Genomic DNA, 12,728 nt, shown 5'->3' on the forward strand with positions numbered 1-12,728 from the left:
TCCCCGGCATCACTACCCTCACGCCCTGAGCAACCACCGCACAGGCTGCCTGCTGCTTCACCCTCACAAGCAACTCCTATTCAGCCTTCAAGACCCAGCTGGAGTTGTCCCCTAGGAGAAGTGCTTGAGAATTCACTGTGTCCCACCCAAGTCAGGCTTCTGGGCTCCTAGTGTTCTGGGTCTGCTCTGAGGCCACAGCAGGCCAGCCTGTTCCTCCCCCAGACCAGGAACCTCAGGCAGGACTGTTGTGCTTTTGCTCTTGTGAGCCTTGCGTAAGTGTTCAATAACACTACTTGGCCAAATCATGCCACAAGGAGGGAGGAATCAAAGGCGGCATGTGAGGTGGACCTTAAAGAACTCAGAGACTTCCCGGAATGAATGGAGATGGCCAGGAGTGGGAGATGGCATGGAACAGAAGATTTCTAACTGCTACTCAAACATGCTGTGGTTTTCTGGCCATTTCAACCTCCACTATATATAAGGTAACAGAAACATCTCGAGTGCCCTGCACACTGCACCACCACCTCTGAAATGAGAAGCCAGATCCAGAAGCTGTGTCCAAGCTCCCGAAGCAAGCCCAGGGCTCCCCCGGGCACCTGGTGAGGAGGAGTGGGAAGCCGGATTCCACACTTCTGGGTAGCTGTCCAAGGCCAGGACGCCCCACCGTGGCCCTGACCACAAGTGACCTAGGAGGCTATTTAAAGGCCCGACCCAGCCCAGCAAACAGCTGAGGGGACCACACTCATGAAGTCACAGGCCAGGACTGAGGGCTAGTCCAGGAGGCTCAAGAGCTCACTTCTAATCTGCCACTGCGACTTGGGGCAGTGATTAGGCACGGGAGCTAACGGGCTCCGATTCCCAGGGCTGCTACATACACTCTCAACCCGGATTCCTCCTTTACACGATGGGCCTGAAGACAGGGTGACGCGGAGCTCGGATGATGCGTGTGAAATACTCCATGCGCAGCGCCTGAGACCTACAAACTCGCCAGCTGCCATCACCACCAACTCACACCGACAGAGCACCCCCAGCACTCCCCACGGAGCACCTATCATGTTAACAGAAAAAACTGGCTTCTAGGGTGCCTCCTGACCCCTGAGGAGCACACAGCACCAGAGGGGGTGCGGAATCAAACAAACAGGCAGTCTTCCGCCAGGGAGCTCTGTAGCAACCACGATGCCGTATGGTTCCCTAAGGGGGCCACAGCAGCAGGAGACTGGCCCAGGGCATCCTCAGTGGGGAGGGTCTGGGTCAGCTGACTCAGGGCAGGCAGACATCCTATCCACCCAGGAAACATCACCCCCGCTCTGAACTCTACCTGCTCATCCAGCTTCATGGACATCCCTTGAACTTCACTGAAGACCTGCCTGTTTTTAAACTTCACCCACTTTGAGAAGCATGGGGGACTTAAACCTTAAACCAAACGGCAGGTCTGTCCTATTCAACGTCTTAGTGTGCTGAACCTCATCACAACTCCTCAGCAGTTATTAAGGAACAAGGGAGACACAAAGTTCCAGGTGAGAACAGAAGACTTCCCTGTGTTCAGGGTGTCCTTAGTAAGTACCCTGAATCTTGACATTCCCTGATTAAGTATGATGTGACATGTCAGCCCTAACGTGAGCTGCTGGAGGCTGGGGCCCTTCCTCAGGCCTCCACGGCCTCTGAGACAGTGGCAGCCCCTCACCCCTCCTAGGAGTACCCCTCTTGCAGCACTTCCCACACACCCTTTATTTCTTCCTTCCTGTGAAGGCTGAAGCTCACGTTCATTCACAGGCAAGCATCAAGTCATTCACAGGCAAGCATCAAGGTCTGGAGGCAGACAGTCATTCCCATCCCAGGTCCCCCTGCTTAGCAACTGCCATGCTGGGCAAGTTATTAATTAATCAATTGTCAGTTTCCTCATCTGAAAAGAGGGGAGGAACTGACAGTGGCTGCTAAACCTGCAGGGCCACCATGAGGCTTCAGTGCATGGATGCAGTTAGGGCCTGACATCATTCCCAGCAGGTGGGGAAAGCTCCACAGATACACAAGGTCGTTACCACTCACTGAAAGACCCGATTGTGCACCTTATTTGGGCCAGACCCTGAGAATGTGAAGGCCCAGTCAGGCAATGTTTTCAGCTCTGCAGGTTTTAAGTCTCTGTCACAACTACTCAACTCCACAGAGGGAGCACAAAAAGAGACAACAAATGGGTGTTAGCTGTGTTCCAACACAACTGTGTTCATAAAAACTCACGGGGGCCGGGTTTGCCCAGGGACTGCCATCTGCTGACCCCTGAGCCAGAAGGCGCATGGGGCACAGAGGACCAGGGGTCAGTAAGGCACAGACCCTGTGTTCAAAGAGCTCCCACTCTGGTTGGGAAACAGACAGGAAAGTGCCACGTGATGAGCACTGCCTGCAGTCAGGAGGGGTTTCAAGGAAGCCTGGAGCAGGCGGCTGGGAGACGCAGCCCGCACAGTTCAGCGCCCCACCCCTGACCTGGCCGCAGAGTCGGAGGACAGAGTGGGGCTGGGCTGAGGAAGCACTTGTGCAAAAGCACCAGGAGTCCTGGGGGAGCTGAAGTGGGGAGTGGCAGACGAGGGTACAGTGTGGGTTTTACCCAGGAGCCATGGAGAGTGGCTGCAAAGGCCTCTGCAGCAGGACAGACAGAGGCAGACTGGCCAGTCCAGACCATTAGGGAGGCACTCTGCAGGCAGACTCTGGAGTAACATGAGCGAGGATGCCAGTGAGGCTGAGCCACACTCTTCAACACCCGCCTCCGGACAAGGACATGCTGGGAGGTGAGAAACAGGCTTACAAACAGGAGGGGCACCTGGACCTGGGACGGGGAGATGGGGAGGAAGACAAAGAACCAAGGTGGCCCTGTGCTCTGGCTTGAGCACCCGAGTGGATGTGACTCCAGACCAGAGACAGGACAGGCAGGTGTGGAGGGAAAGACAATGACTCTGAACACACTGGCCTTGAGATGTCTCTGGATGACCCGGGTACACTGAGGCCTGGAGCGCAAGACAGAGCCTCAGCCAAGGATTAAGATCTGGGACTCGAGGGTCTATGTGTGTGGGCTAAGGGAAGGCGGCAGGGCAGGTGAGCCATCCCTGGAGAAAGCCCAGAGGAGAAGCAGAGGGCAAGGGGTGAATGAGGGCCCTGATACTGAGGGGTGGGCCTGCGATGGGAGAGTGAGTCCAGGAGTGGGGAGAGTGGAAGCTCAGGGAGGAAGTGGTAGGAGGGGCTGGGGCTGAGGAGTGCTTGCCGGATATGTCCATGTCAGGAGCGCCCTTTACTGGCAAGAGTGGCTTTGGTAAGTGGGGCGGGGGTGGGGGGAGCGGTGCAGGCACGGCAGGTGGCTCCAGACTGGGGGAAATGGGCCCACAGCTGACACTGCTTTCACACAGGTCTGCCTTTGAGCCCAGGGAGATGCAGCTGGAGAGAATCGGAGGAAAGTGGAAAGGTCTGTTTTAAGTTAAAGATGGGAACGCCTCAGGGGCCCTAAGACACTGGACTCAAATCAACAAACATGTCCCAAGCACCTTTTCCTCCTGAAGATGACTGAGACCTCTGAGAGCTGCAGGAGATGTTGCCTGGGGCCAGAGGAGGGTGGAGGAGGGCAGAGGAGCTGGGGCCCTGTCTCCAGGCCCCATGGGCAAGGCAGACCAGGCCACAGCAGAGCTCCTGCCCCACCCCGTTCCTGGTCACCATGGTGGGGTGGAGAGTGTGCATGTGCACACGTTGTGTGTGCGCGTGCGAGAGAGAGGAGAGAGAAAGACAGACACACATTCTAAGAATGATCATTAGCCCAGTTCCTCACTGGCCGGTGCTGGCCAACAACCCTTTCTGTCCCTCTGGCTGACCCCTCACTGCAGAGATCTATTCCACGGTCCCCACCTCCTTGGGGCAGCTCCCTGTTGGGGAGGCTCCCCATGGACAGGTGCACCCCAGAATAAGCCCATTGCAAACATGCTCCTACATCACAGGATGCCAAGGTCTCAGACATGCCCGAGAGCACCCCCTGCTTTGACAGATGGGGACAAGACTTGCCCAACACCTGGCAAGCTGGGTATACACTGTGCCCAGGTAGGTCTCTGTCCCTGGGTGTAGACTGTGCCCAGCTAGGTCTCTGCCCCTGGGTGTAGACTCTGCCCAGCTAGGTCTCTGCCCCTGGGTGCAGACTCTGCCCAGCTAGGTCTCTGCCCCTGGGTGCAGACTCTGCCCAGCTAGGCCTCTGCCCCTCGGGCTATTTGGGAGCCAGCGCTGCCTAGAGAGCCATAAATCACACAGGAGCAGAGAGAGGCCACATCCACTCCGCTCAGGATGCACACAGCATCTATGCATCTGCCCTTTGCCTGCAGTAGAAACTTTCAGCCAATTTTAAAATATGGGGAAAGAGAACCTTCCAGTTCTCTGCCTTTGTCCTCCTCCCACACAGCCCTGAGGGCAACCCCCATGCCCTGGACAGCACTGAGCAGAACTACTGTTTACAAAGGGAAGTCAGGGACACCCCACGCCCGCCCGCACACTTCCTCCTGGACCGAGGGACACCTACTCTGCTACTCATTTTGTTTTTTCACCTCTTATGTAAGCTAGGCTAGGAGCAAAAATAGCTGCCAGACTTTTGAAAACAAACCATGTACATTTGTGTTCCATGTTTTTCTAACCAAAATTAATCTGCCCTTGCCCTGAAGCCCGGGTCCTTTATCTTGTCCTCCCACATGGCAGGACACGCTCTCCCTTCGGTGATGCACACCAATGTGCTTTACGGGTTAGACGGGGCAGCCTGTCTGGGCGGACCCGGCCACCAGTGTCTCCCACTGTACCTGCAAGTGCTGCACCAATTCGAGCTGGCATGAATGCAATAACCTCTCTGCTCTCCTGCCCATCTCACCTAACAGCCCTGTCTCCAATCCCAAGGAGTCGAAAAACTCATGATTCCTCCCCTTCCCTCCTCCCCAGACTGCAAGCCTTGTAACTGCAGAGCAAAGGGTGGTGTGATTACCAAGTGCCTTGTGTGTGCCAGGCTCTGTGTACAAGCAGTCAAGTAAGACAGTCCCACCTGCTGGGGCTCAAGGTCCACACAAAAAGCCTCTGGCCACACTCCACCCACAGACCGGCCCTTGGCTCTGCAAACCCTGCCTTTCCGGAGGGAATCCACGAGTGAAGAGCCTCGGGGGGGGGGGGGGTGCGGAAAGAAGCACTCTCTTCATCTGCAACCATATTCCTCCAGCTTGGGAGGAATCCAAGAAGTATAGAGAGAGAGACACACGCAGATGTGTTCATATTTCCATTTGGATGACAGCCACTGACGTATGTGCATCTCTTTTGGCTGTACTATAGGAATACATTAAGTAATTCAATGGAACCTTCTTGCTAATATTTTAATGGTATAGATCTGCTAATGAATTCTCTTCGAAACATACACTTACTGTACCCTGTTGCTTTATGCCTTATTTTAAACTGAGCCTTAAGGGAATATAGTATTTTAACATTAACTCTGCCAACAATTTTATCTAGCAGCCTGTTGCCATTTTTGTCGTCTGTGAAATTTATGTCCAAAGAAAGGCAGGATTACATTTTTTCCTAACAGATTGAGTTGGTGTAGTGTATTCTTGGTTATCAAAATACTCATACAGCTTTGGGATTTCGAATTGGTAAATATTCATGATGTGTGAAAAAGCATGACATATACTGCATGCTCTCAACCATGTAAAACGATGCTGTGTGCACACACAGGACACGGAAGGACACGGCAAACTGTAAACTGCTTGTGATTCTGGAGGACTTTGTTCTTTGCTTGTCTTTTTCAGTTTCCTATAATGCACATATTAATTTTTTAAAAGTAAAGGTTTTTTTTTTTAAGGGGGGCAAGATGGCCTGGGAGAGGGCCTGTAAAATGCAGATTTCTAGGGCCTGCCCTTACTCCCTAGGGTCTAGGGTGGGGCCGAGGAATCTGCATTTTAAACACAAACCCTCGGCTGATCCTGATATAGGCAGACACAGACCGCATCTTGAGAAATTGAGAAATGAAGAGCTGAGACTTATGAGAAGCTGCTTCACAGCTTTAAACTGATCAGTATTTTTAACTGTTTCACAATGGATGTGGTTGACCAGGTGTGCACTGAGGCAAAGTGCCTGTTGTCCCGCTGACCTTTTACTTGGAATACCTCTTCTAACACTAACATTTTATCGTAAAAAATATAAAATTTCCTGAAAGGTCGAAATAATTGTATCACACACACCCATACACACACCACCTAGATTCTACAATTAGAATTTTTGCTGTATGTGCTTTATCACATATCCATCAATCTATCCATCTCTCTAACCACTTCATTTTTATTTTCTGGATAAACATATCTCGTACTTGGGTCTTTTCTAATCTAAGGTTTTACCACCTGCGGGTCAACCTCAATTCAATTTTTGAGAGAGGGTCTCAAAACCTCAATTTTTTTTGAGAGAGGGTCTCACTCTGTCGCCCAGACTGGAGTGCAGTGGCACGATCTCGGCTCACCACCACCTCAGCCTCCTCCAAGGCTCAAGCAATCCTCCCACTTCAGACTCCCGAGAGTTGGGACCACAGCTGCCTGCCACCAGAGCTGGCTAATATTTTTGGCATTTCCTTGTAGAGATGGGGTTTCACCATGTTGCCCAGGCTGGTCTTGAACTCCTGGGCTCAAGAGATCTGCCTGCCTTGTCCTCCCAAAGTGTTGAGATTATAGGCATGGGCCACCATGCCTGGGCCACAGATGCGTCTCTTCATGGTGCTGTCTGCTTTTGATTGCATAGGAACTGTTCTTAAGGAATCTCAGGGCAAATTCCCTGGAAATATGCATCGCCACACCCTGAAAAACCTGGATTTTCGTATAAACCTGGGCACACACTTATTTATTAAAAGCAAACACGGGCCCATCAAAGTCACCTGTGCATTAAGGTAACGCCGGGCCTTGACATGAAGCCACTCAGCACTGGAGGGAGTGACTGGCCCAGGCATCTGCCACCGGGGGCAAGGGTTCACCTCAACCCCAGCAGGGCTCAGATGGTACCTGGCTCCCATCTCAAAGCAGCTCAGCTCCAGGCCTCTGAGCTGCATTCTAAGTTAAGTCCAACACACACCTGAGTGCTCAGGTGGGAGGCCCGTCCCAAGAGCCCTGTGCTCCCATACTCGGCTTCTGCAGGTATCTGAGAAGGTGGGGTCTCCAATGTAGCAGAGCAGCCACCAGCTCTGCAAATGCAGCACTGTCCAAAGCCAGCTCCAGATTCACTCAGCAAGCGTCTCTCCAACACCTCCCAGGGGCCAGAACTACTCTACATGCTGAGAACATGCCCATGAAGACACAAACCAAACTCCTGGGCCAGGGTTCCTCATCCAGTGGGACTCAGGGAAGCAGTGGTAGAAAGCAGGGCTCGTGCATCAGGCAGACTTGGGGCCACGTACCCTGAGTGCTTAAATGTTCTGAAACACCCCACGCCACCCGCCTCGCGAAAATGCTTGATGGGCATGATGCACGCTGCACACCTTCCATGGCTGGGCCCTGAGAGCCCCTCCAGCCTCACCTCTCACCATCCACCCAGACACACCAGGACCTTGTGGCCCTGACCTCAGGTGTCTCTCCTGCATGCTGCTTTCTCGGGCTTCCAGGCCTTTGCTCCTCCCTCTGCCTGGCTCTCCCTGCTTGGTTAACTCCTAGCTATTTCAGGCCTCACTTTCAACAGCACCCCCACCCCCTGGCCCCAGCCATGTTTGGGTGAGGCGCCCTCCTCTGTGACCCCCAGCACAGCACTGATGGTGTTGCATCCTAACCATGTGCTGCCCGCCTGTTTCCCTCCCCAGAGGCTAAGCCCTGTGGGTCCAGCTGTCTCTTCCATGACTATATCTATGCTGCTCAATTAATGTCACCGCATGAAGAAGGCAAAGTCACTCACAATCGGAAAGGTTTCAAGTCTGGAAGAGGGACAAGGGAGGGAATCCCAAATTGTTCTAAGCATCCTATGAGGACTGAAGACGGTTTGCTAGGCTGTTGTAACTATTCCAATCTGAGAACAGGTGTCCTCCACCATTTATCTAATTCCTGACACTATGGGCATCCGAAGGGAGTACAGCTCGCTCCTCTCAACAGTGGCCTGGACTCAATCGACCATGCCCAGTTCATCACCTGCGTTGGCGGCTCAGTGTCTGCAAACCCATGTTTGTGTCACTACCTATCCCTGAGTAAACGTCTCATGCAGAGAGACACTATTTCTCTTTCTCTTGTGATTAATAAAGTGAATACGAAATCTAAGACATTATAAATCTCATGGTAATTTTCCACTATGAAAGTCATTAATGTGAAAAATACTTCTGTCACTTCACAGAGGCATGACACTGGAGACGATGGAAACCTCTCTAAAACTCCAAGAACTCCCTGATGCAGAGGGCACAGCTTGTGTGTTTCTAGATCCTCTGCTCCTGGTGCAGCGCTCAGTTACCATGCAGGCGGGTGCTGGGCAGACGCGTCTATGTGACTGAGCGAGGATGCTCCCACAAGGTCAGGAACGAACACGAAGACGGGATCCCCAAACCCACCCTCCTCCACAAATCAGGGTGCAGGGTGAGATGTAGGAGTCACGTTCCATCCATGACCCCACTCTGGGGCTGCACGAGGTCCCCCATGTGCAGGAGGAGCTGCTGAGGTGGTGGTTTATGCATGACAGTCCCCAGCCCTCCCACCCGGGGCATTTCCAGTAAGCAACGCAGCCGTCAGAAGCTGCCCATGTTCTGGAACCCATCTGTGCCAGAGATTCGTGCCTCTCATAACCCAGAGAGCCAGTGGCCCATCTCCAGGACAAAGCTGAGAAACGGTCTACCCTCCCCACCCCTCGCCCAGGCATGGGCTGGCTTTGCACAGCCTTCAGGATGCCTCCTCAGCAGGAGGTAAGGAGCCTTAGCATGTAAAGACACTCCCCGAGTGGGTCTGAGGAACAGACAGGCCCTCGCCGCAGCCTCACCAACCCACCTCACCCAGTCCCAGAGCTTCCAGGGCCTCCAGGGCCCGGCTGCAGCACAGAGCACGTGGAGATCCTGGGCTCACAGCCTTCCCCGGCAAGCCCGACAGCTCCACGGCAGGGAGAGGGCAATACGGTGCTCTGCCTTCGGTGGCCTAAGAGGCCTTCTGGCTGGTAGGAGAGACGTTGGGATTATTTCTTAGCCTTGAACAAGTCCACTCAATGTGTGCCAGTATTCTGATTTCACTCAGCTCACGTTTTCTAACCACTTCCAGCCCCCCTTGGAATAGGCAATGGGAAAAATTCCTAAATCCTCAGAAAAGAGGGTCCCGGAAGCTGCTACTGACATGAAGTTGTCAGGGTGAGTGGTCAAAGCATCAGAGACCTCACCTGGGTCTGGGTCTCCATGTAGCCTTGACCCTTTCATCTGCATTTTTCCCAGAACCTTGATAAGATTTAAAATAAAGATAGAGTAGCCTCCACTAGCTGATGGCTATGGGGCTTGCCCAACACCAGTTACATCTTTGAAACCTCATAGAGCCATAACAATAATTCCTATTTTATTTTTAGGGACAGGGTTCCTTTCTGCCACCTAGGCTGGAGTGCAGCAGTGCAATCATAGCTCAATGCATTGCAGCCTTGACATCCCAGGTTCAAGCAATCCTCCTGCCTCAGCCTCCTGAGTAGCTGGGACTACAGGCACGTGGCACTATGCCTGGCTAAATTTTTTTATTTTTTGTAGAGACAGAGTCTTGCTATGTTGCCCAGGCTGATCTCAAACTCCTGGCCTCAAGCGATCCTCCCACCTTGGTCTCCCAAAGTGCTGGGAATATAGGCGTGAGCCGCTGCACCCGGTTGCCCGTTATTCCCACAGATGAGGAAATAGTCCTAGCAAATTAGCCACAGAAATTGCAAGAAGTCTTTTAAAAGATGCACACGGATAGAAGATGATCATAATGCCATGAGGTGGGGGCAGGAGAAACCCTGAATCACTGCCTTACATCAATCAATTACACTCCTTCCCCTCCCCTACTGACTGGGAGATGAAGAGGAGCAAGAGGGGGGCCCTGGGAAGCCCAGGCAGGCTGAGGTGCCGGGGAAGCATCTGCTGAGACAGCTGTGGCTCCGCTCCTCCAAGCCCCCAAGGACAGGTCAGTCTGAATGTGCTTCTCAGGAATTTCCAGCAGCCCCATCCAGGGGCCTCACAGCAAGGCTCCCTACCTCCATGCGGGCCTTGTAGAAGTCCACGTCGTGCAGCTTCTCCTTGCAGCGGGTCAGCTCCAGCTCCAGCCTCTCCACACGGTTCGCCTTCTCCCGCAGGGAATCCAGCTCGTCTCGATAGGCACGAGCAGACCGGGCGTCTGCTGCTAGCTGGATGTTCTGCAAGGTGGACAAAGGCAGGAGAACCTAGCTTAGGGCATCCTCTAGGAAGGGCAGAAAGGCCAGTGCCCTCCTGCATGGTGTCTCCACGACGGCCCAGGACAAGCCAGCTCCCGGTGGCCAGGGGCCTCCATGTGCCACCACCACACGGGATCTCCACCTGCTGTCACTAAGAAACAGGGTCATCCCCATAGCCGTGCTCAGGACAAGTGGCTCTTGTGTGGCTTAAAAGCGCTGCTGTTGTGCTCCTGACCCTCCAGGCCCCGTTACTGGACACTCCAGCCCTGCCACCCCCAGGACACACAGGCTCAGGCCCCCGACTCACCTCCTGCTTAACTTTCTGCAGTTCCAGCACCAGCTGGTCCACCTCATGTCTGGTGTCCACAAGCTGCTCTGTCTTATCCTCCCTGCAGAGGCAGTAAGGAGAAAGAGTGTGGGAGGCAGCCTCAACAAGCAGCCCTGGGAGCAGGCTGCCACTTCCTAAAACCAGTGGGAAAAGGAAAGGACTCGGGATTTAGGTGGTGGGGAGGCGATCTGCTTATGGGGCCTGCAAAAATGTTACTGACTCAAAATTCTTTTCTTTTCATAAGTTTGCAACACCGGCCCTCAAACTATGTCCATCCGCCACTCAGGTCTCCCTCCGTGTGTGGGGCAGGTAAGGAGACCCCAGCGGCAGCTGTACCACCCCACAGCCAGGCTCCACAGGTGACATCCATCAGCTGCAGGAAACCTGGGAGAACAGGCTCACCAGATTGGAGGGAAGGAGGGGCACCTCCTCCCTCCAGCCAAGAAAACACATCAGGTGTGGTCGTCCCGGCCCCAAGCTGGAGCTGCGCGTGGACTGGAGGCTGCTTCTGTGGACAACTTGCACCGTCTGGACGGGAGGAAACCCTGAAGACCGGGAAGAACCCCCGCCCCCATCCCTGTGCAGGCCTCAGAAGGGGAGGCAGCTAGTCCGAGGTCAAAGAGTAAGCTCAGGGCAGACCCCAGCTGACTCCGGGGCACACGTCAGAGCTGTGCCATTGGCAGCACCACACATGTGAGTCGACACCACACCAGAAACATGTCTGCAACACACACAAAGGTAGGAGAAGCAGCTGGGGACTCACAGCTCCTGCCTGACGCGCCGCAGCCTGGCCTTGGTGTCGGCCAGCTCTACGGCCAGGTGCTGCTTGTCTTCGCTAGAGAGGCTGCTGGTGGGGCTGGGAGTGGAGTCGGCGCTGGAGGACTTGACGGGGCTGGGTGGATGCTGTGCCTGCAGGTAGTCCCGTTCCTGAGTGAGGTCCACGATCAGCTGCAGCGGGGCAGAGAGGGGGATGGAGGAGAACAAACGGGGTTAACCAGTACAACGCCTGAGCTTGAACAGGGTGAAGAAACCGCCAAAAGACAGATATTTCAGCGGAGACTAAGAAACGAGGAGGAAGGTGGGAAAAGGCTGGCGTGAGTTTTGAAAAGAGGTGAAATATTTAGTGAAACAAAAGGGAGTGTACGAAGGAGGAGGGCCCCAAGCTCCGCGTCCTGATTCCCCATATCCTCCCACAGGCCCGAGGTGACCATGCACTGCAGGGGCCGTAACCAGGGGAAGCACGCACGTCCCACCCCCACCAGAACCTCAGCAGCAGGACCGAGGCGTCTAGGCTGAAGATGAAGGGAGAGGAGATGAAGGGGCCTAAGCGCCTTCCCAGGCTGACCGGGCCACCGACCCGCGGACGCACCTCGGTGCACTCGTCCCGCTGGTCGATGAGCCTCCGCAGGTGGAGCACCATGCTCCTCGACAGGGCCTCCAGCTCCTCCGGAGCCACTTCGGGCAGCTCCAGCCACTGCAGGTCAAACACGTTCTCTTGGTTGTGAGTCACCTGTGGACACACATGGCAGGGCACTGCAGGGGCGGCAGAGACGGGCGCCCACTTCCCTCACACTGCAAACAGCATCTCCTTCCAATCAACCTTACTAATCCCTCAGTGACAAATTTACGGTGGCCAGCAAAAGGGTGCCCTACGCAAGTGTGGCCAAACCCTTCAGCAGAGCCCTGTTCATACAAACCACTTCTGCTTTCAGAACTGGGTCAAAGAGGACGCTGATTTTCAAAGGGGACCAGAAAGCACGCCTCACAATTATTTCCCTATAGGGTCCTGGGATAAGATATCTTCATTGGAGCTACATCAATGTAGAACACAAAGAAGGAAAGCTTCAGGGTGAGAGGGTGAGGAAAGGGACTGTATGTTACTTCTTAAAATCTATGCAAACAGCAAAAATATTAATCTTATGTCAGAATATTGTGTACAAAGCAATCTTGGGTTGTTTTCTGGATCTATTCATAAACAATTTTCAGGGAAGGGTGCATCTCATTCCCACGGGCCACAGAAGACAGCCTC

At 54.0% G+C, this 12,728-nt stretch overlaps 1 protein-coding gene across 8 annotated transcripts in view; it reads right to left on the minus strand.

The window, feature by feature from the left end:
- CCDC88C (coiled-coil domain containing 88C) overlaps nucleotides 1-12,728 on the minus strand; it is a 146,721-nt gene that overhangs the window by 56,508 nt on the left and 77,485 nt on the right. For all 8 annotated transcript variants that reach the window (XR_008538943.2, XM_016926600.4, XM_063793074.1 and 5 more), the window contains 4 exons: nucleotides 12,069-12,209; nucleotides 11,463-11,647; nucleotides 10,679-10,760; nucleotides 10,195-10,353 (listed from right to left, as the gene is read on the minus strand). Coding sequence is in view for 7 of the 8 variants with exons in the window: in XM_016926600.4 (XP_016782089.4) it covers nucleotides 10,195-10,353; nucleotides 10,679-10,760; nucleotides 11,463-11,647; nucleotides 12,069-12,209 (567 nt within the window). In the remaining variant the exon portion in view is untranslated. The remainder of the gene's footprint in view (nucleotides 1-10,194; nucleotides 10,354-10,678; nucleotides 10,761-11,462; nucleotides 11,648-12,068; nucleotides 12,210-12,728) is intronic.

Source organism: Pan troglodytes, chromosome 15, assembly GCF_028858775.2.
Source record: "Pan troglodytes isolate AG18354 chromosome 15, NHGRI_mPanTro3-v2.0_pri, whole genome shotgun sequence".
NCBI classification, from domain to species: domain Eukaryota; kingdom Metazoa; phylum Chordata; class Mammalia; order Primates; family Hominidae; genus Pan; species Pan troglodytes.